The 23,508-nt window shown below is 42.3% G+C and overlaps 1 protein-coding gene across 3 annotated transcripts; it reads right to left on the bottom strand.

The window, feature by feature from the left end:
- Positions 1 to 1,919: 1,919 nt before the first annotated feature.
- On the bottom strand, positions 1,920 to 21,689 carry ppp1r16a (protein phosphatase 1, regulatory subunit 16A). 3 transcript variants are annotated; one of them, XM_079662217.1, is made up of 11 exons: positions 21,558 to 21,689; positions 11,789 to 12,780; positions 11,195 to 11,265; positions 10,076 to 10,221; positions 9,332 to 9,435; positions 9,004 to 9,128; positions 6,360 to 6,485; positions 6,200 to 6,275; positions 5,811 to 5,940; positions 5,550 to 5,712; positions 1,920 to 3,633 (listed from the first exon to the last, which is right to left on the bottom strand). In XM_079662217.1, the coding sequence occupies exons 2-11, from the start codon at positions 12,033 to 12,035 to the stop codon at positions 3,130 to 3,132; spliced, it is 1,692 nt and encodes a 563-aa protein (XP_079518343.1). In that variant the 5' UTR covers positions 12,036 to 12,780; positions 21,558 to 21,689; the 3' UTR covers positions 1,920 to 3,129. The 3 variants fall into 3 exon arrangements, with proteins under 3 accessions (XP_079518343.1, XP_079518345.1, XP_079518344.1); XM_079662219.1 differs by lacking the exon at positions 21,558 to 21,689 and adding an exon at positions 20,729 to 20,840; XM_079662218.1 differs by lacking the exon at positions 21,558 to 21,689 and adding an exon at positions 14,306 to 14,653.
- Between the last annotated feature and the right edge of the window lie 1,819 nt (positions 21,690 to 23,508).

The following is a 23,508-nucleotide window of genomic DNA, read 5'->3' as shown; positions in this document are numbered from 1 at the left end:
CCCTCACAATTCAGCGTGCCATAAGGACGCCTTTACGTTCCGTAGGAAATATATAACATCCATGGGCCCTTTACGTACAGGAATGTAGATATCCCACTTCTTCAAAACCTTGTTCTCTTAAAAGGCAGAGGTGGAAGAAGTACTCAGTACCAGAGTGTAGGAATACTCTGGTGCAAGTAAAAGTCCTGCATTCAAAAGTAAAAGTAGAAAAGTACCACCATCAAAATAAACTTAAAGTACCAAAAGTTAAAGTAGTCATTGTGCAGATCGGTCCATTTGAGAATAATTTATATAATGATATGTTTTGATTATAATTATTGATGCATTAAAGTGTTAGCTTGTACATTTACTCCAGGTGTAACTAAAGTCTGATTTGTGAAATGATAGCAATAGTATACATTAAAATTAAAATGATAGATATGGAGAGTCATTTGGACAATTAAGTATTGGGTCACTCATGAATTGTAATTTAAGAGTCTATCATTCTGTACCAAAGGGACAATATAAAAGCAGTGCTGCGTTCGGAACCTAAAGAAGTTGTTTGTTTGTCTCTTTAAAAGGCAGACAAACCACATTAGGGTAATGTGGTAAAATGAGTGTTTGAGGAAATTAAGTTAAATTGGGTGTGTGTCTCACATAAATGCTTGGGTGTGTTGCAAGGAATTATGGGGCAGCATGTTTTTCTCAGGGATCCTTTAATCCATCATGTGCTCTGCATTAGGAACAAAGAGAGTTTTGAGAAAGGCTCTTACAATGCAAAGGTTATTTTCTGCAAGTTGCAACATTGTTAATAAGTTGACAAAAGCAGACTTTCCAGTAGCTCACAACCAAACATACTTTTGAAATGAGACTTGAGGACATGTTTTGGACAAATGTGGGGGTAATGAGAGACTTGGAATTTGGTCGACAACAAAAGCGAGTAAGAGTTAGGAATGCAGGCAAGGCAAGGATTTCAAAGCAGATAGAAGCTGTTGTGCAAAAAAAACCTTTGTTAGTGCAACAGAAAGAGAGCCACAGAATAAGCTGTGAGTGTGAGACATAGAAACCCCACGAGATGTTCTGGAAAGGTCTTGGGAAAGACATTTGATATCCCAACATGTGATGTCCCTGCAGTCTTCCCGAGCCATGCAGTGCGTATTTTGGCAGCATCACCTGACACTGTTCCATTTCAAACCACACCTTAATTTGAAGGACGCATCGACATTGTATAATAAATACAACTTTCAAACAGCTCTCTGTTAGTCGCTCACAGCCCTCGAGTTAAAACATCTCTGAATATAAGCAGGGGGGCATATTGAACACACTTCATGCACAGCTGTTACCAAGGCCACATACAACATGTGCTACACAGTGCGTGTGTGTGTGTGTGTGTGTGTGCAGAGATTCTTAAAAAGGGAAACTAAATTCTTGATGACAAGAGTCCCAAAAGTTCTATGTACATGCAGGGGCGCCGTAAGGGGGTGAAAAGTTAGGACGATTTTAAGGGCCCGTGACGGACAGGGGCCCAAACTATTTTAGAACATTAAGAAAAAAATGTGTAAGTAACCAATGTGATATCTTTTCATGGGGGCGGCGCCCCTGTGTACATGTGATACTTTTAAGTGTAGGGAAGGGTTTATTACGTACATCATGCGCTTCCCTTCGCAGGTGGATTAAGGACGGAGTGTGACATTCGAGATGAGCTGAAAGTGAGTGACCACATGATGTAAGAGGAAAAGTCTTTGTGCATAACACTTTTACATTTTCACCACGAGAGGGAGACATCGCTCACTTCATGTCAACAAGACCGTCAGTTCCCTTAACATGAGGCCAAGTTAAATTAAGCGTAATGTGTAAAGGTCCCCAAAACGTAGGTTGCAACGTCATGTTTCTTCACAAACGTGTATATCTAAACCAGACAGACAAAAAAGGCAGAAACATTAATGACAACTTTTTTTTATGTAGTTTTTTTTCTTAACAAGGCTCAGTAAAAATCACTAGCAAAACTGAATTGCAACACAGAAATGAGAGTGCATTGACCGCACGTCACGTAGGAGTTCATATCGGACAGATCATTTGATCCCAACTCTATGTGGGACTTTGTGCAAGCATTGCAAACCTAAGTCAAATCACCACCTAAGGAAGGCACCAACCTGTGAAATAAATCATATGTCAAGTTCACTTGGTTTGACAACTTCAATTATATATAATTACTCTGATAAATATCTTGCTTTCAAACTTTTATCTTAAAAAAAAAAAAAGGAACTGTACACCGTCAGCCATATTCAGTATTAGATAATAAATAATGTGATTCCATTCAGAGGGTAAAAAAAATAGAAGTGATTATGATAGGCCGAGGATCCACTGATTTCAATAGAAGCATTTATGATCTCTAATTATTTTTAAACAAAAACACTTGCACCGTTACACATGTAGGCTTTTCTGTGCACTGGAAAAGTAACAAAAAAAGTAATCAGGAAATGAAGTCCAATAAAAAAAACAATCAAGGAAATGTTTTGATCTTTCTGTAAATGAACATTTAGAAGAGCTCTGCTGTAGACGGGAACCATCATGACCGAGCAATCTCATGCACAAAGCGATCTCTGGCTCCTAATGGAAATGTATGCAAATGTGGATCACCCATCATAGGACTCAGAAAAGAAAACATCTTAATTTGAAACAAATAATCTTGAACTGAATTTCATTCATCTGAAATGTTAACCGACAGTAATTGTGTAGTGTAGTAAACGATAAATAAAGTAATAAACAAAAAGGCAGAATAAAGCAATTATTTGGTATCCGTCGTTTTTCTTTTAGTGTCTCACGTACACCTGACATCTGGAGGGAGCCACAGGGAATGTTAGGACCTTTAGTGGAGCGAGTGTATCGTGTTAAAAAACGTGAAATAAGCACAAGGGTTGCCCCTCAGTCACTGAGATGCTGCGTGGATCAAACCCTCATTGGCATGTGGCCTCAACTCAGTCTTTAAGGATTTCTTTGTTTGTTCTGAAAGCTTTTTTGCCACTTTGGAGTGTAACGCCGGCTTGTGTGTGTGTGTGTGTGTGTGTGTGTGTGTGTGTGTGTGTGTGTGTGTGTGTGTGTGTGTGTGTGTGTGTGTGTGTGTGTGTGTGTGTGTGTGTGTGTGTGTGTCTACATGAGTCCACAGCAGGGCTCCTTATTGTTAGACTGCTCCTCCTCAGGCGCTCTGAGTTTCAGAAGGGGAGGGTCTCCGCTGGCGGGGGTGAAGTACACCTGGCTGGGGGAGGCGAGCTCCTCTGCAGGGGGGGGGGCGGTCTGGACCTCATGCTGTGCCTGAGGGGGGGTCAGCTCCGCGGCAGGCTCCTCCTCCAGGGCAGGGGGCAGCGGGGGTTGAGGGGCTGGGTACTTGTTGAGCTTGGCGGCGGCTCGCTGGCGCTTCAGGTCGGCCAGCGTTTGGTGAGATTTCTCCCGAGTCATACTGTCCGCCCCCTCCCCCTCTGAGGGGCTGAGCTGGTAGGAGGCGCTGCGGTCCATCAGACCTCCTCCACTCCACACCTCTCCGGGGACAGAGGACGCCGGAGACAAAGACGTCCCTCCGTTACCCAGGCTGGACACAACGCTCCTGTCTGCAGACTCCAGCTCCTCGAGGCGGGACGTGGCTCCGGCACCAGCGACCTGGAGCAGCAGAGAGAACATTGAAGACAATCAGCTTCAACTAGTCGTGTAACAGGGAGACAGCATCCATGAGACATCTTCCAGTCATCATTAAAAACTCACCTGTTCACCATGGCCTTTGACCCCTAACCCATCACAGCTAGGCCTGTCGCGATAATCGATAAATTGACTTATCGTACGATAAATAAAAATGGACTCGATAACTTTTCTGAGCTCGATAAATTGCCGTTTACATAAAGATGTGACCAGCATTTTAGCCTGGAGCGCTGTGGCTGCCAGGCGCGCTGTGAGGGGCGGGGCTGACACACAGCCAGGTCAGGACACTCCGCGTGCACGTGCAGCAGCCAAATTAATAATATAGCGACAAGCGGGAGACAACGTGTGACTTACTCGCGGGGAATTTAAAGTGAAATGGAATTGGTTACAAAACCTAACTACACATCTCGATTCTCCGGTGTGGCAGTATTTTGGATTCAAACCAAATCAACGAGGCGAACCTACGGACTTGAATGAGCCGGGCGGTGTGTCGCATTGGTTTAAAAAAGTTAGCGACAAAAGCAGGCAATACCACGCATTTTAAACCACCTAAAACACAACCACTCCATTCCGTTTTCCCAGCTGGGAGCAAACACGGCAGCTGGAGATGGAGAGCCCCGCCCGACAATGCAAACATGTTGGTGTTCCTTGCTCGAAAACTTAGAAAACAGGTTTGGATATGGGCTGTTGAGGCATCTGGGTCTTTGACAGTGAACTGTACTCTTGACTGTTGTTTTAAGGAGGTTTTTTTTGCTTGTGAGACAATGTGTGCTCATATATATATATATATATATATATATATATATAGAGAGAGAGAGAGAGAGCTCTGTTTTCCAGCCTGACTATTTAATTTATTGTTTTGGTTGTGTGATTTAATTAATTTATTATAATTTAATTAATTTGTTTTATTTATTATATATCATTTATATATTTTAATATTATTTCAGATTTCATTTGCAATTTTGAATGTTCAATAAAAAGTTATGTTTGAAAGGATGTACTTGAATTATTATTATATATTATCATTATGTCTAAAATGGTCTTAAAACGGTGCCGACAATATTATCGTTTATCGCAATAATTTCCAGAAAAATGTATCGTCCAACAAAATTAATTATCGTGACAGGCCTAATCACAGCCCCCCTGCTTCCACTCCTACTGCTATTTATTTGATTTTTTTACTTTATTATTTGCCCCTTTTGTTTGTTTGTTCATCATGTAAAGCGGCCTTGGGTCCCTTGAAATGCGCTATACAAATGTAATCTATTATTATTATTATGAGACAAACGAACACAGACCCATGTCGCCCACATTGTTTAGTTTAATACTTTATCTACCTTAGTTGAACTATTCACATCTTAAACTGCACTGTAACTTTTATAATGTATTTTTTCTTATCTTTTTTTTTTAATGACTGATGTTAAATGCCATTTTCTTAATGTCTTTCATTTTTTGTAAAGCACTTTGAATTGCCTTGTGTTGAAAGGTGCTGTATGAATACACTTGCCTTGCCTTAGTGTCCTTAAGTGTTCTTATATAATAAAAAAAACAAGAAAGCTTTCAACCCGTTTTCTTTTTCACCCCTGAACCGGAGTTTGATAGAACTCTTTGAAAATGTAAGAATAAACAGTGAGAACTAGACAAGACATTATTGATTGACTAAATTGTCGTTTTGTTTTCGTTGTGTGTACGGCGACCTTGAGAGCCTTGAAAGCCGCCTTTATAAATAAGAGGAATTATTATATTATGTTTCTTTTTCCTAAGTTACAACCAGCTTGTTAAGAAGTGTAATCGGCTTCGTCTAGCGGTGTCCAAGTTCGACTGAAACCACGACACATCTCCTCAGCGCCATGTCAGCCTGTCTCCGGCCTCTCTCTCACCATGGTGGCGTGCCGGTGCAGCTCGTTGTCCGTCTGTCTGTCCTCGTCCTCGTCCTGAGACTCCGGCTGTCGGCCGCGCTCCTGCCACACCATGGCTTCTTTGTGGTGCTCGCGCCGGTACAGACTGGAGCGCTCGTTCACACTGACGCGACGTACCACCTTGCTGCACAGACAAACGAGAGAGAGGGGGACATTTTGGTTGAACTGCTCCAACTTCATGAGTACTTTCTTCCCCCTCTGGTCTGTAATGCTCCCTCTCACCCTCTGCTGCCGGTGCTCGAGGCTCGTCTCTGCAGCGTTCCTTTCTGCCGGTCCTGGCTCTTCATGATGGCGTCATGTTTGTGTTTCAGGTCCATCAGTTTGGCTCTGACCTCTTCGTCCATACACACATCTGAAACGCCAGTAGAAGCAAAGGTTACATGGAAGGAAAGATGCCAACAAGAATCAACAGGACTTTAAGAAATGTACCAGGATAACTAGTTCCTATTTTAGCGCAGGCAGTTTATACGAAATTCTAGCAGGGTGATTGTTGCTTTTTAAGTAACTGCATAGCCTGGGTGCCACTGGGATTACAATCAGATGAAAGCTATGGTTTCTTTTCCCAATTATTATTTTGCCATGAAGCAATACAGAACCATAAATGATCTTACCCAGAGGCGTCTCGTCCAGCACAGACTTTGTATTTAAACTGGCTCCATGCGCCACCAACAGCTCCACCATCTGGATCTATGGATCACACAGAGACATAGAGATGGTTCATTTAAGAAAAGTGGAAGGGTTTCATCCTCCGACGTGTGTTTCAGCACTCACCTGTCCCCAGCAGGAGGCGGCGTGCAGCGGCGTCCAGCCGTCAGAGTCCCTCACCTCCATCTGAGCTCTGTGCTCCACCAGCAGCTCCGCCACGGACACGTAGCCGTTAGCCGACGCTATGTGGAGCTGGAAGAGAAGTCAGTTTAACGTAGGGAGAAGCAAACAGCTGATGTAAAATACAACGTCCAAATGCATTCAGAAAAAGATACAAAACACATTTCCTTTGTTCTGCTGATTTAGAACTTCTCTGTTCGCACATCCGTGACTAAGAATAGGAACCTGTTTCGATATTGAATTGTAACCTTGAGATGGAGCACTTCAGAGAAACTAAAAGCACAGCCTAGATCAGGGATGGGCAACTTGGATGGTGGTGGGGGCCACATAATTGATGTACTGGCCACCAGGGGGCCGCAGATTCACTTGGACCACCATGTATTGTATGTAATTATTAACAAATACACTAAGTCTGACATCTTCATTGACATTTTACAATCTTTCAGGGAACATCCTCTAATAAGCTCACTAAACAAATATCAGTTCACAGAAATGTTATTTAATGTTTACAAGTGGCATGTTTGTATTGAACAGGTTATTTAACAGTGGAATAAAACTATTTTAAACTATTGGAAAACACGGAACATGTGTGTGCATTGAGATTAACCGTTAAGATGACATGAAGTCATGAACATTACCCCAGACATTAGTTTTTCTAACTTGAACCTAAGACACTTGTAGCCTGTCTCTGCTGACGCACAATAAGGGGAGTGTCCACACAGACACCTGTCAGCCCCCACTCTGCTGTTCCTCAGCTCCGCTCCCCCTCCCTCCGCTGAAATTATGACTGAAAGGCGTATAGTAATCATAGATAATTTTTTTAGTGTGTGCACGTGCGAAGTGCGCCGCGCCAATTTGTTTCTATGTGTCAGCACAAGAAAGGCTCTTGAGGCCTAGTACCAGGGCCGGTTCTATTTGCTGCCCTAGGCGAGATTTTATATATAAAGAATAAATGAAAACTCTCTACAAAATACAAATACACTAGAAAAACAGAAACTTATTGATATACGTCAAAATGGCTTCAAATGTGTTCAGTATTGTATGATTTTCTTTTAACCTGATCTAGGGGGTACAACTCTAAAACGCCCATATGAAAAAGATCAGTTTACATTTTAATAATCAATAAGTATGTGAACATAACCAATAACCTACCATAGCCAATAACAAATAAATGTAACTTATTTTATTTTTGTTGTTCATTCATATCTTATTTTACCAGTTAACATTCATTTATTTATTCATGCATATTTTTGTATCTCTCCAACTTTAAACGATATTTTTGGTTTACTGTCCTATAGTATACATTGGAATGATTTCAAACCTGTTTTTATTTATCCTAATAATTATAAAGGAGTGCCTTGGGAATATGTGTTTACATATAATAATAAAACACATATTTGTTTGAGACCCACTGAGATAACTTAGACTCAAATTAAATATCTAAACACTCAGAGAGTCCTTTACCTCACTGAGCCTCTCAGTCTGACAGGAGAGCTCTCCTCCACCCTGGTTGTAGAAACATCTACTTCTTATATCCGTTAGCGCAGCTAGCACCAGATTCTAATAACAACAGCGCCGGTACCGGTGCGCCCTCTCTCACTCTCTCCCTCCCTCCCTCGCTCGCTCTCTCGCTCTCTCTCCCTCGCTCGCACTTTGGCTGTGAGCTGCGGGCGCCTGATAAGCCAACACCCCCCACTTTCATCACTTACAGCGCCCATCGTACAGGGCAAATGAAAAGTGTAACTGGGGTGAAAAGGGTGTTACATTTACTTAATTATGAATGCTGTTAGATCAAGGCCAAAAATTAGGATGAGCGCCAACGGTCAAAAATGTTTATTCCCCTCCCAGAGCTCCCAGCGCAGCGCCCCCCAGATCTGGCGCCCTGCCAGTTCATACAGTGGCAATGTCTCAAGATTTAGCCAAAATACACCTTTATTGAACATACAGTAACACAAATACTACAAATCCACATAACAAACAATCAAAAATGAAAAAGGGTCGCCACTTATTATTATTTTAAATTTTTTTTTTTAAAGTTAAAAGAAAATATTTCTTTGTTTGTTTTGGGTACCTGGCTGCGCCGCCACTATCTGTATATAGGGGAAACACTGAAGCGGTAACTTGACGTCACAGCAGGCGTAACAACAGCCGGTGTTTCTTGTGAGTGGTTCCCCGGGAAACAAACAATATACACAAACGCGTCACAGATTATTGTGCAGCATTTGGCTGCCGAACGACATCATGTACGCAGCTCGCGACGTAACTAGGAGTCAGGCCCGCCATTTGCCCATCCCTGGCCTCGATGAACTAAAGCAAGTCGAGAAAGCTATGTTTGTGTTTTCACTGTTTGCTTTCGGACTCTAAACACAAGGTGGATATAATCCTACGCAGACACAACTGTAAACTAATGATGCCACTCTTTGGACATTCTCTCGTGCTCTCCTTGAAAAGCAATTTCCCCCAGAGGGTAATATATATTTCACTCATTCACCTAATTCTATAACACTAAAAACATATTGATAGCTTTCAAACTAAATGGCACAGCCTTATAAAAATCCCTGGCCTAATTTCTAATGTCCCTCTGACTCACCAGTGTGGTTCCGTTAGCATCCTGTGCGTTTAAGTCCGCTCCGTTCTGAACCAGAGCCTGAATGTCAGCCAGCATGGCTTTCTCTTTAGCCCCCCGGCATTCATCTATGCGGTCCTGAGTTATCCCTACACACACACAGGAAAAAAATGATTCATGTTAGCATACACACATTAACAGCCTGTTTATTATAGAGCACTAACTGGTTTCCAAAGGGAGCGACAAATAAGGAAGATGTGTTAGCTTAGAAAGAATCCATTATGTTTTTTATAAATGTTATTGCAAACAGCACCAATGCGTGAGAGAGCAAAAACAGATTTATTTTACTGACCCTGTTCAGCCATGACCATCTCCAGCAGCTCGAGCGTGGCCTCATCCTCACAGAGGTTATAGGGCATGTTGCCATCTGCATTGACAGCCAGCAGGTCAGCCCCACTACACACACACACACACACACACACACACACACACACACACACACACACACACACACACACACACACACACACACACACACACACACACACACACACACACACACACACACACACACACACACACACACACACACACACACACACACACACACACACACACACACACACACACACACACACACACACACACACACACACACACACACACACACACACACACACACACACACACACACACACACACACACACACACAGGATTAGTGCCACACTGTGACACGCCCAGATGTACTCACGAACATTCATACACATGCAAAGTGTCTTGAAAGCCAAAGTGCAGCCATGTTTGCATCGTTTATGTAGATCAGTCCCTCGCAAAGAAGTCTGTTTATATTCTGGACTAGAAATTGTATAATTAAAGCAGAATTTATCCTAATATAGTTTTTGTAAAACTCAATAATATATCAGTTTGGGGACATTACGTTTTGAAAACCTTTCCGTTTAAATATGCAAATGAGGCATTTCCCTTTTAAATGTGTGCTTATTTGCTTAGACCTTTGTTCACCGCGCTGACAGCAGGACGTTTTGAATGGTATCAAAGAAGCTGAAATATGGGGTTGATATTGATGGGGGAACTCACGCCTGGATGAGCAGCTGCACCAGGCCGGTGTGTCCACAGGTGGCAGCAGCGTGCAGCGGCGTCCACAGCTCACTGTCACACGCATTCACACAGCCACCAGCGTCCAGCAGGCACTGCACGACCTCCACAAAGTCATCTATGCAGCACTGAGAGGGAAAATACATACGAATACACAGGCAGCGTTAGAGAAAGGGATATCTATGCATTATTATTTATGGAAACTAATACACTTGCTTGAGTCAAATGTGCATGCGTGGCCCAGCCCTCTGCTCTGTAAACACTGACGTTTTCCAAGGGGAAGAGCAGAGGCGACGGCTTTTATAAAGAGTTCTCTGTGCGCACATATACCACCCTCGTGAATTTATGGCAGAATGTGTTTACTTAGGAAGAGAAATAAATAACAGAGAGCAAAACAAGAAGGGAGAGAAGGTTTCTGAGATATTTTAAAGTATGTGTTTCAAGGTCCTGACAAACTAAACACAGGACGCTAATGATGGTTACTTCTCAATCTGACTGCTGTGTTCAGGAAAGGAATGTAAGCCTTCAAAAACAGATGATTACACTAAAAGGGTGGAAATGAATAAGAGTGTGTTTTTGTAAACTGACTGAGGGTAGGTTATGGTTCAGACAAAACAAAGGCAAACTCAGATCAGAGCTGTGACTGCATGAGACGTACACACACACACACACACACACACACAGTGACCTGCCTCGTTAAGGGCAGTCATGAAGTGTTGGTGTAAAAGTAGGTAGCATCATCGAGAACAAATCATCGCTAATTTGAGCTCCACAGGTTTCAATGTACCAGTGTAAAGAATCTCCTCCCAACAGCTCCGCTTAAAAGTATCACTATAACACGACGGATAGCCATTACCCAACTGAACACCATAAAACAATCCTAAAAAAGGGTAAAAATCAAGAATAATATGCAAAATAATCTATGGAGTGTGAGCTAGTTTAAGCACCTTGGTCACAGATGGCTGATGCTACGCTATGACAGAGCAGTCTGTGTTTGAGGGGCGGGAGGCCAGTGAGGGATCGTGTCCTTCTCCCTGCACAGGTGACACAACTAGGTGTAAGTGTGTGTAAGTGTGTGTGTGTGTGTGTGTGTGTGTGTACCTGATGTAGGGCTGTCAGTCCATCCTCGTTGACCAGATCTGGGCTGACGCCGTTGTTTAGCAGTTCCCTCACTAAAAGAAACACACACACACACACACACACACACACACACACACACACACACACACACACACACACACACACACAACTGAGCACCCGGGCAGAGTCCTTTTCACATAAACATTATAACCCTTGGCACCTATCTGTCTGCACTAAATTGATCTAACGAGCACCTACAATGTGTCTGTGTGTTAATAATGAACTCACAAGGTTTATAATTAGCCCTGGGACTGACTATCCTATACACTATTGATAACCACCGTATATATAGGGTATAAATTATGCATAAATAACTTCCTTTGAGTCCCTTTTTACGGATCATCATGCCACCTTCTGATAATTGCTTTATGTCTCAGAAAAGGAGTTCATAGTGCCAAAGACTTTTAGCTTTCAAGGGTCATCGGACATGTTTTGGCAACTTCTGAGTGTTCTTGACTTTCCTCACCTATTCAAGATTTACTGATTTACTTTTCATTCAATGTATTGTGTTGTTTAAGCTTCTAGCGTTCTCTCTGAGTGCGTGTTGGTACCAACCCTCCTCCACGTCGTTGCGTGCAGCAGCATCCAGCAGCGTGATGGACTGGGGGAACGTGACTTTTATGGCGCGTGCCTTCTTCTTATCCGCTTTGGCTGTCGACCCTCGCGTTGAGTCCTTCTCCATCTGCGCCCATCCCTTCAGCTGCTGAACGCGACGCTTCTGGGCGTGTTTCAGGCGCTCGGTGGCTCCCAGGCGCCCGACTGTGGCCATCTCACCCAGCAGCTCCCCGTGCTCTGCTGCCATGCCACACCACCACCAACGGTCCCGGTGTCTTCTCCTCTCGGGTTCTCTTAGTCCAAAAGGATGTGGAACATAAAAGTTTCTTAAACGTCTTCTACGTCTCGCCCCTTAAGGAGGCCCTTCTGTAAGGCCAACCAGGCCTACGTTAGGGCCAGTGGGAGACAGACACTGCAGCTTAAGCTTATCTGTAAAAAAATAAGGAGCAAATTTCACAAATATCCAGAGTGTGATGAAACGTATGTTGTGCAATCAGGTGGAAGGTATCTCCCTGATTTCAGAAGGAAGCAACATGTTGTGGCAATGTCTCCTCCTCATCTTTCACATCGTGCCTTGGAAAATCAAAGAGAGAAACATCCAGGATTTGGGCTGTGAGCAACCGTCAGTCCTCCCGTCCATATCAGCTGTGGGGAACTTGACCCACTGAAGGGAAGAGATCGAGAGATGAGATGTTTCTAGAAAGGAATAGATGCCTTATGAGAGCTTCTGATCCAAAGTGAGGGTGACTGTGTCCAAGATGTTGATCCAAGTGTTTGAGAATCCATCGTGAGAATGTGATGAACAACACATCCACAGAACCGGAAGAAGTGAGGAGCTTAAGCTAGGATTTAAGTCCAACTTCAGCTGATGCTGTGGCAGTACCCCCCCCGTGTGGGTGAGTGGAGACTTTTCAAACGTGTTGTTGTGAACGTTTTGTCTTCAGGGATTCAAACGAGGTTTCAATGATTCGTCCCTCAACGTCATTGTCTGCCTGTAGAGCGGGAGAGAGGAGAAGAATTCAATGCGAGTGCCGCGTTACAGTGTAATGTTTGCACACTGCTCTCCTCGTGCTGTTATCTTTAACCCCTGAGCTCCTTCCAGCGACTCCCTCCTCTCCCACTCCTCTCCCGGAGGAAACCTGAGACGGTGGGACGCTTTTCATTAATGATTGACACACCCTGCAGCCCGATACACACGACGCCGCCATTAGCATAAACGTGGAGTAAAAACCGAGAGAGGGACGTGGTCGAGAAGCGGGTAAAAAGATCAGATGTGAGCGTGGAGTTATAACTCAGGTGACCGCACTCTCATTACTTTTCTTTAACTTCCCAGATGAGTTACGTGGCTCTCACACACACACACACATTAATACTCTTTCCAGGCTATTCATTTATAATTTAGGCCTGGCCTGTGAGCGCTGAGAGGAAGGTCAACTAGACGCACTCAGCGAGATAGAGAGCGACTGACAAGACACCAGTCCTGGGCCACGGAGACACGCCAACACGCAGCCACAGATAACACACCAAGAGGCATTTATAATAACCAGGTTAAAGTTAAACTAACTAGTTGATTTAATACATTACATTTTATCCAAAGTGACTTCCATACTCAACACTGTGGACAATCCCCACAGGAGCACTTTGGGGTGAAGTGTCTCAGGGACACAACGACATGCAGTGGGGCTTGAACCTGTGCTCCCCTGATCCCAACACCTACGGACAACCCACTGCACCACAGCCTCCAATTGATATCCAAATGAGGTGAAAGAAGTGCTGTCAATTGGTGTAAAAAGATGGATGTATAATTGCGTTAATAGTCATAACGCTATATATAAATAATTGTATTTTGGGGGAGAAAAAAAAAACATTTGGTGTTTTAATAAAGAAATGAATGACAAACTAGAAAGAGACATTTAGAGGGTTTTAAGTTGAATCATAACAACTCAATGGCATTAAATTCTGACTTTTTTCTGACAATGAGCTAAAGCATCATGAGGAAATACCTAACATAACTCAATAAAAATAAACACCAGGTCACAGTCCTTCTCACAACCTAGAAATCCTAAAACAACTGGATTATAATTTATATATAACGCAATTATTAAAAAGCAGTACTATTATCATATGACTACTTTTAGAGAAGTAAGGAAAAACATGTAGTACCTGCAGCATCACTGGCATATTGTGTGCAAAGTCTGAGGGTTGAATCTGGACATATATAAGGTGTTTATATATATATTTAGAGAGAGACCTACCAGTCACTGTTTCCGTTAAGACAACTTCCTAGCCACTCAAATAGTTCCTGTTTAAAAGGCGGACAGACGGTTGTCATTTGTTCCTTCGCTCTGCCGTTATTCTATTCTTAGGACATCTCACCTCTCACCCTTTGTCACAGGATACAATACAAGGATTTCCTTAGATTGAGGTAATAAGCTTAACTCTCCCCCATAGGCTGCTGAACACTGCACGCATAATTCATTCAGACAATACACACACGAACACGGACTTGTTACTCACGGGATCAAACATCATGAATGATGAATGTTAGGCTTGTTTATAATGCCAATTATCCACTTCTTTATTTCTTTAAGCCGTCCTCCTCCTAAAGGGAAAAGTCCATGTTGTGTTAAAAGGTCAACAGGATTCTAACAAACCCTTAAGGAACAGTGAAGGCTACGTGTAGCTAGCAGCAGCAGAGCTTATTTTGGGTCATTGTTCTTAATCACAGCTAACAAACTAAAAAGGGAAACCGTTTGTTAGCATTGTTCGAGCTTTAAGAGAAAGGATTGGAGGAATATGGAAAATCTCTGCAGGATTGTAACAGCTGTTAGCGGGACAATACCATCCACCAGGGACCATCAACAGGCGGCCCGCGGGCCAAATCTGGCACGCCAGACATTCTCATCCGGCACGCGCTGTGGCGCTGGCGGAGTGGTTACGCAGCGTCCACACGGCGGCGTGCGTTGAAGCTTGCCAGTGAGCTCGTCTGAAACTCAACCAATCACATGAATCTCCCGCCCCGGACACACAAGCACACGGTTTGATTGGCTAGAGCTTGTACTGGCATATGATTTGATTGGCTGACGCTTCAGCCGAAGCTTCAAAAGTTGAACATTGCTCAACTTTTGAAGCGAAGCAACGCTCCCACAATGCAGTTCGGTGATTCGTGACGCCCCCCTATTCAAAGTGAATGGACAGAAGCGTTGAAGCGTCAACGCACGCCGCCGTGTGGACGGGCCGTTAGTGCGTTCACCCCACACTCATTTCTTTTTTATTTTATTTTACAACGTCTCGTGAGTAATGTGCAGTACCGGAGTCCAACAGAGAGGCAGCAGCTGCGGGACAGTAGCCTGCACACTGCGTAGCCTGAAGAGTCTGCTGCGAGGCTCCGGCGACTTGACAGTAAATGAGCGTGCTCCACGAGCACCCCCCCCCGCCCCCCCGGTCAGCAACTTCAAAAGTCAGGGCTATATATATATATAAATCGATGGCCCCCGAAAGTGTCTCTAGGAATAATTTGGGCCCTTGGTGATGTAGTTGATGATCCCTGCCATACACAATCTAAAAGATCAGTGGAATGAAGGTCCCACTCTTGGAGCTGTGTGGCTCACAAAAGAAACTAAAGAACACATTCTCATCCGGCAGGATTTGACTCATATTTCAGATGACTCGTTTAAAGGAGTGGTGAAAAAACAACCTCCTAACAGAAACATCCACTTAATTCACCTGTTGCTCTGCACCTCTGCTGATTGTATCAATTCTATCAGCTTCTATTTGATGACTATGCAAATCTCAGGAGCAGGAGCGTTAGGCTTTTAGTTTGATGGCCTTACACTGACCTGCTTCGCCTGATTTGGATTTGTACTGTAAGAAGGGATGAAAGTTTGCTTTATTAATCCAAAATAAACTCACCGTGTTAAGTAGCTTTGGGACTACATTGTTAGTCCAATTGTCTCCATTTTGTATTAATGTAGTGCCAACCACGGTTCCTGTGATCATAACAATTAAACCGGTTTACAGTCTTTCCACCCTGACCATGAGCACAGTGACTCACCCGACTCAAGGCCACTTAGCGCTGCACAGACACACAGAAACACACCATCTAACATCTGGGAAGGGATTGTCTGGATGTTAATCACAACTACTTTGTGTAATGTCAGAACAGAGATATTTAAGTGTTCCTTCAAAATAGAGTCATAAAGAGAAGTTTAACCCTTAGAGTGAGGGTTGTTTACATAAAACGTCCATTTCTGGCCCACGTTGAAAGCATCAGGATATTCTAAAAGACAACAAAATCCCCCCCCAAAAAAAATTCGATCCGTCATTTGACCTAGCTTTGCACCAAATATAAATAAACAATCTTAATCTAAATCTCACCCACACTCAAGCGTCTGCCTTTAATGGCGCATTTCCACTACAGCACAGTTTAAGCGTGCCGTGCCCGGCCCATTTTTGGTTGCGTTTCCACCAGGCGTAGTTCCGGCTAGCGGATATCTTTTCACTCTTTTCTGGCTCTCCAAAATCGAGGTTCTTTCCGGGCCAACAACCGGGCTGAGTCGGGCTGAGTATGCTAAACTAGTGAGAGAATCGCTGGCAACTACAACCAAATGAACATATTTGACCTTGATTTAATTGTAATACACATTTCAAAATGATGCTGAAGTAACAACATACTGATACCGGTTAGTAAAAACCATGAATTAATGCTTTGACTAGTCTGCAGACAGACGGCAGGCGGAACACCTTTTAAAATGTGTGTTTTCTGAATGGAGCTTGGCTAAGCTAACGCAGTATATGCTCAGATCGTCCACACTCACAACAACGGCCTACAGACATAAACAAACCAGCGACTGTATTCTCCATGACACAGACAGTCTGTGGTTTGTACGTGTTTAACTTGTGTCTAGTCTCTGAACAGATATGAGGAGCTGTGAGCTCTGAGGGCTAACAGCTAACGGCTGATGTTGGTTTTGTGTTTCTCATTGAAGTTGACGTCACGGCTCCGCCTACACTGCGTTACTATAGTTACTGCCCCAGTTCCTAAACTGTAATGGAAACACAGCATAAAGTGAGCCTGGCCTAACGAGGCCTAGCCATACCGTACTAACCCGAGTGAGGCCCTGCAGTGGAAAAGCGCCATAATTGTGTCTTTCATTACAACAGACCAAACGGAGGGTGTTTTGTGAAGCTATAAAGTAGATTAATAATATTTTGTGTGTTTATAAATCATTTAACGGACTATTGGTGAGTGGTGATACTAATTTAGCGACTTGTTACATAACAGAGAGTTGAAAGGGAGGTCAAAGCTGCATGTAGGTAAACTTTTGACACATGCAGGCCACTCTAGCACTGATGATTTGCCACACACACACACACACACACACACACACACACACACACACACACACACACACACACACACACACACACACACACACACACACACACACACACACACACACACACACACACACACACACACACACACACACACACACACACACACACACACACACACACACACACACACACACACACACACACACACACACACACACACACACACACACTCTTGGCAGAGCGGGCTAGACAACACAAATCTCGGCCAAAGCCAATCAGTGCAGTTATCGAGGGAATGAAGCCGAGACAGTACGATGTGCGTGACTAAGAACAAAGAAACAATCCGTCAGGTCCATCATGAATAGATCATATTGCTCCTTTACGAACCTGGAATTGGACACACACTTTCTTTGCTTTCCACACAAGATTGGATTTGACAAAAAGCTATGTTTTACAACAGTAGCTGCACAATCATTATTAACAACCTCACTGAGCTCCCACATGTATGTAAAACTACATAATGAGAACAAATGGTTACTTCTAGTGTTGGAAAAAAATACATGATTATCCTGCCCGAAACAGCTCTCCAAAGTATCCCAAGAAATCATGCTTTAAATGGCATCGTTTTATCACTTTCCACTCCGACACAGATGTGGCATAAAGGTTCATTCTACACCAACAAGACCTACAACTTTATCATCAACAAATCAACTGACACAATGCATAGATTTACACACCCATACTCAACTATAACACATGGTAACTTTGAGTGAAACTGATTAAATCTACTCAAGACCAAGAGGATCAATACAGCCATCTCAATATTTCTCTAATGTTGTGATCTTACCTCATCTCTCTGTGCACACTCCTAAAGGTCTGCACACTCACAGGTCGACTGAGACACTGGATGCTAAGCTAGCATTTCACGAGCTGCAGTTGATTTAGTCCCGTATAAAATAAGCCCCAGCTCAAATGCAGAATGTTTTGGTGGCTAAACTGTGTAAGAGCCTTGTGATCCTGAGTCAGGACGAGGCCAGACGTCCGGGGAAAGCCCAGGTGAGATCACTCGTAGTGTACAAAACTAAACAGTTTGTGTTTTTGAAAAATATCCCTACATCAATATGACATTTGTCGGATTTTTCCACCTATTGACCGAACAGGAAGGGCTGAGAGGAACATAACCTTCATTCAACAGCTGCAATGAATAGACTAGTATACCTACCTCACACACACACACACACACACACACACACACACACACACACACACACACACACACACACACACACACACACACACACACACACACACACACACACACACACACACACACACACACACACACACACACACACACACACACACACACACACACACACACACACACACACACACACACACACACACACACACACACACACACACACACACACACACACACACACACACACACACACACACACACACACACACACACACACACACACACACACACACACACACAATTTCTTACTTTTACTATAGTGGACTTTAACCTCTGTGATCTTGAGTGCGGATCCTCCAGTACTGGAACTCTAGGTTATCTCAACTTCAAAAAGCACTTCACAAGATACTGAAGCGCCCGGTGTGTCACTAGTTAATCATTAGAAGTGTTTTTCTTGTCCTTATATACGGTAGTTATTTTCTTCAAAACAAGTTGAATGACCCCTGCAGTTATTTAAAGGTCACACTCTGTTGCATTTCTATTCTCTCGTACATCCTTTCCTTCTCATTTTTCTCAGTGTTTGAATCTGCACATACATCATCTCAGACTGTTGTCCCAGGAGTTTCTCCGTCTCCTCCCCATACTTCCTCCTCCTCCTCCTCTATCTCCTTCACACTATTTCCTCCACATCCCTTTGCCCTCTCATTCTATATCCTGTTCTCCAGAAAAAGCAGCAACTCTTTGTCTGAATTTCTCCTCTATACCTCCACACTCTCTCTCCCTCCTCCGTGGCATTGCTCAGATTTCTGAGTGATTATATGGAGCAAACCATTGCACATGACAGGACTTACTGTGTGCACACTTCTCCTCAAGTGCAACCCCCTCCCCATTTAGTTTGGCACTCATTGACCCGCAGTGTTTCCCCGAGGGCTGCAACTCAAGGGCAGATTGCTTCTGCTCTGAATACATTGTTTAACGGTTTCTGTTGTTAAAAGTTCAATATACTTAAGAGACGCCCAGTCGCCCACGGACCAAGGTGGATTCTTCAAATGCTTTGACCCATCAGAGGGAATAGGAACATATAGAGTAGTTTCCCCTTTTATGGCAACCATCATTTGATTGTGTGTAATATTCATATAGTAATTCCTGCATTTAAAAATAAATAACATAGTGCCACATATCTTGCTAAAATGATCTCCAGAGCTGAAATCCCCAATTCTGACTGTTTATTCGACCATCAAGGATTCTTTTCTAAACACTCTGAATAAGTTGATTGTAGTTTTCTGGAAATGCTGCAAGCTTGCTATTGTGGTAGCAAAGTACAGGAATGATCATGTGAACAGACTCACTCTATGCAGGGGGACCGTGTTATTAACTTTTTAAAGCTGGTTTTTCCCTTTTTATGATGTTTCTCTAAAGAAATCTGTCCTATCTATGATGCAGACGTTTAGACATTATTCAGAAATAATCAGGCAAAGTGATTCCAGCAACTTTGAGTGCCGTTTGAAGAGTTTTAAGCATCATTTCCTGATTATCGGAATGATTTTGGCCAGGATCATATCACTTAATTTGTATTTGCACAGCAGCAGATGAAACCCCTCTGAATATGATGCAGGCATGTTCACTTGGCATTGGTTCAGAGTGCAGCTCACGGGATGCTTCCCGAATGATCGCGCTGCACCGACTCAGCTTTGTGTGTTTCAGTCAACAGCTGAGCAATGTCATTCCTTTGTATCCAGGTTGAGTTCTGAGCAGAGTTTTAGCTCGGTATCGGTACTACTAAGTTCAGTGTGTGAGTGTGAGTGTGAGTGTGAGTGTGAGTGTGAGTGTGAGTGTGTGTGTGTGTGTGTGTGTGTGTGTGTGTGTGTGTGTGCTATTGAAGAAGTACTTTGACCACACGTCTGAATACTTGTGAGTTAGGTTAGACAAAGAATAAATGACTGTTTGTTTGGGTTAATAAGTCAGTGATGTTGTGTTTAAGTCGAATGGTCAGTGAACTATAGTATATCCTGCATAAAGTTATCATTAATCTGCATTTTTGTTGGAATAAATCTATTATTTCACCCAACATTTTGAGTTTACTGACACACATGGCAAAGAAAAGCAGTAAATCCAACTCATGGGACTCAAAATCATAAAACTCACCATCAAACACTTTTTTATTTTAATTATCTCCGGTAGTGTTCACTTTCTTGCAACCAACATGTGTGTGTAGTATAAAAAGCTAATTTGGTGCAACAGATCATGCTAAATATAGCTTAAGAGCTAAACAACTTCATTTGTTAAGATATTTGGACGGTATATTTAACCACGGAGGATACATCTAATGTCCTTCAAACTGTTATCTATGGAAAAGTGATAATATTCAATGCAGATATATGGAAAAATAGAATTACCTTTTTCTAAATCCCATGCATTTAACAGACGAGTGCACATCCACTAATCCATGACAATTAAAGGGAGATCCTGATGAGTTGATATGAAATTCCCCTAAAGTATATAACACCCCCCCCCATTACTTTTGTATATAAATCACTATACCAGCAGGACTGCAGCCCTGCATGACATTGGAGCCATGTGACTGAACTATGAGCTGCAGTTTGTGCTGTAACAGTCAACGTGCAGATGTATGCCAGCCCATGCACCTGATAGTATAGACTTTGCACTTACCACCCTGTCATAAAGCTGTGATATAATATAGACTAATATGAATCAGAAAACTACCATATAAGTATTAACTTATACTCACTTTCATTGGCTATAAAAAGGCTTTGAAAGCAACAACACCAGTGTTTACTTGTAGTCACTGTGCAGGATTAACGGTGGCTGCAGATTAGCTAATTTACCTTCATGCCCTCAACAGGTGGCTAATTCGACAGGTAACAAGCGGTTAATGAATAAAGCTACCTGGTTCATTTATCGACTCCAGCACGGATACAAGTAAACACAGGAGGGTGTGTCCTAACGTAGTGACTTTATATGACTAAACATGGTGAAAACACTATTAAAAGCAGCATTAAAGTTGACTAGCTCTGATGTCATGCTAACATCACTTTAGCCTCAGGTTAGCTCACCTTTCCGAAACACGACGCACGAACGCACACAGCGGTGCATTACAAGGTACGTCAAATAAAGAAAACGACTAACTTTGGCGAACACAAGTTAAAGTGAGAAAAGTGGAGAGGTATATCGATGGGAAATGATATTACATAAAGTGGATCCTACCTGTTGGCTGTGAGTGCTGTCTCCTGTGAAACTGAATCAGCTGCTGCTCCAGCCCTCAGGGGGAATGCTTCACCATAACAACCGGACCTGCGCGCTCTCCTCCCGGGTATCCCTCCGCCGGGGGGCGCCACAGCCTGGAGGATTTTATTCTCAACACACACACATCAGAGTATTTGTGGAGAGATTGGAATACAATTAAATTAAAGGTATTTATATAAAATGACAAGGGCTATAAGTAAGAGAGTAGGCCTACTATATAAATATAATAGAAAAATATCATTATAAAAGATCGGATTTGTATTCATTTACATTAGTACAATAATATTGTTCAATAATCTTTACTTTTACATTGACCCTGCAATTATGTAGGCCTATGTATTCATGTATGTATGTACTGTACAGTCCAACCAATATACTATTTGAACACATGTAATCATGAATCTTAATTTACATTATTATTTTTTACACGTTTGTTATACAGTACACATCATTGTTTACACTTTATTTTTCAATTTTCATTGCTTTTATATATTGTAGTATAATGCACATACTTAAAATACTTTTTATTTTATTTCGATGTATACATACATATATATATATATATATATATATATTAAAATTGGGGCAACAGTAACTTTAAATAATTTTCCTGCAGATATCCATAACAATTTTTAAATAATTTCTTAAATCAGGCACAGATAAGAACAAAAAGTCAACGAAATGGAGCAAAGACTTAAGAAATAAGGGGTACAAATCAAATTGAATTCACATAACATATCTCTGATTAATCTTAAAGAAAATGCTATATAAAATTGTGGAAATTGTGTTACAACACTGACCTTTATCCTAATTTGTACAGGTAAGTGCAGAGTGCAAACGCCCCTCGCCTTCTTTATTAAGCTGAATATAAAGGGGTGTGTTTGTGAGCTTAAGTATAGGATATACAGCTAATAGTGTGCTTATAATTGTAAAACATGAATGCACTTCCCCTATTTCACAACAAACTATCAGGGTGTGTTTGCCCTCTTGACAACACAAGCCTGAACACATGATCCTTTAACAAGCCACCAACCTAAAAGTCGTCTGGATGGTTTTCTATTATAAAAAGGAACCGGCTGATAATACTAACAGAAACCCAGTGGTGATCTGCTGACCCCTGCAGTGAACTGATCACCATCGCAGTAGTGACTCTGCAGAGACGCAATAAAGAAACAGCTCGGGAACATACTGTAAATCCCATAAACATTTTTTGACCAACTTGTGCATATTGTTTTGGTTTTAAGACATCCCTCTTCAAGACGTCTGCATTCCCTGCAAGAGGATATAATGCCTATTCAAAGGTGACATTTATAAGAGCTATACAAATATAAGCTTTCAACAAAAACTGTGTCAATGGTCATCTACATAATTTGATTTATTAAAACTTGTTTTTACTAAAGAAATAGTCCCTCTGTGGTTTATCCAGATACAATACATACATGAAAACACTATGAACAACACATCTAGTTAACGCTTCATTTGAGTGTTGGTTCTTTAGTCAAAAAGTGAAGTTGAAGAGCATTGTTTTGACCATGTATGATGTTGCTGTTTGATTTGTAAAATAATGCCCCTTTTCCACACTCTTACGTACATCCAATACACTTTGGTTGCAGAAAAAGATTTGGAGATGTACGTGAATCTCAAAAGAAGCATTCCTCAACAACAAGACAGCAGAGGTTAACAGTAATTAAACACAAAGAAGAAGTGTTTTTTTTCTCTGTCAATTCTTCTTTAAAAAACTGAACTCTGTTTTGAATAATTATTTTGATATAGGCCTCTATTATTTCCCTTAAACCTGCACAACACTGATGGCCGATCTGCTACTCAACAGCTTTAATCTGGGGCAGTGTATGTTTGTTGTTTGTGGTCAAATGAGTTACTAAAGTCTACTCTTGCAGTAATGAAGCAGTGA

This window comes from Notothenia rossii (genome assembly GCF_949606895.1).
Source record: "Notothenia rossii genome assembly, chromosome: 12".
In the NCBI taxonomy this organism is placed as follows: domain Eukaryota; kingdom Metazoa; phylum Chordata; class Actinopteri; order Perciformes; family Nototheniidae; genus Notothenia; species Notothenia rossii.
Note: the sequence above shows the minus strand (reverse complement) of the source record. Positions and strands in the feature narration are given on the sequence as shown.

Bases quoted from the DNA above. Each gene is read 5' to 3' on its own strand.
- ppp1r16a (XM_079662217.1), bottom strand. From the start codon at position 12,035: ATGGCAGCAGAGCACGGGGAGCTGCTGGGTGAGATGGCCACAGTCGGG. The intron at 5,941-6,199 runs GTAAGATCATTT...CTGGCGTTTCAG, and splicing joins GCTGGACGAGACGCCTCTGG to ATGTGTGTATGGACGAAGAG. The intron at 5,713-5,810 runs GTGAGAGGGAGC...TTGTCTGTGCAG, and splicing joins TCGAGCACCGGCAGCAGAGG to CAAGGTGGTACGTCGCGTCA.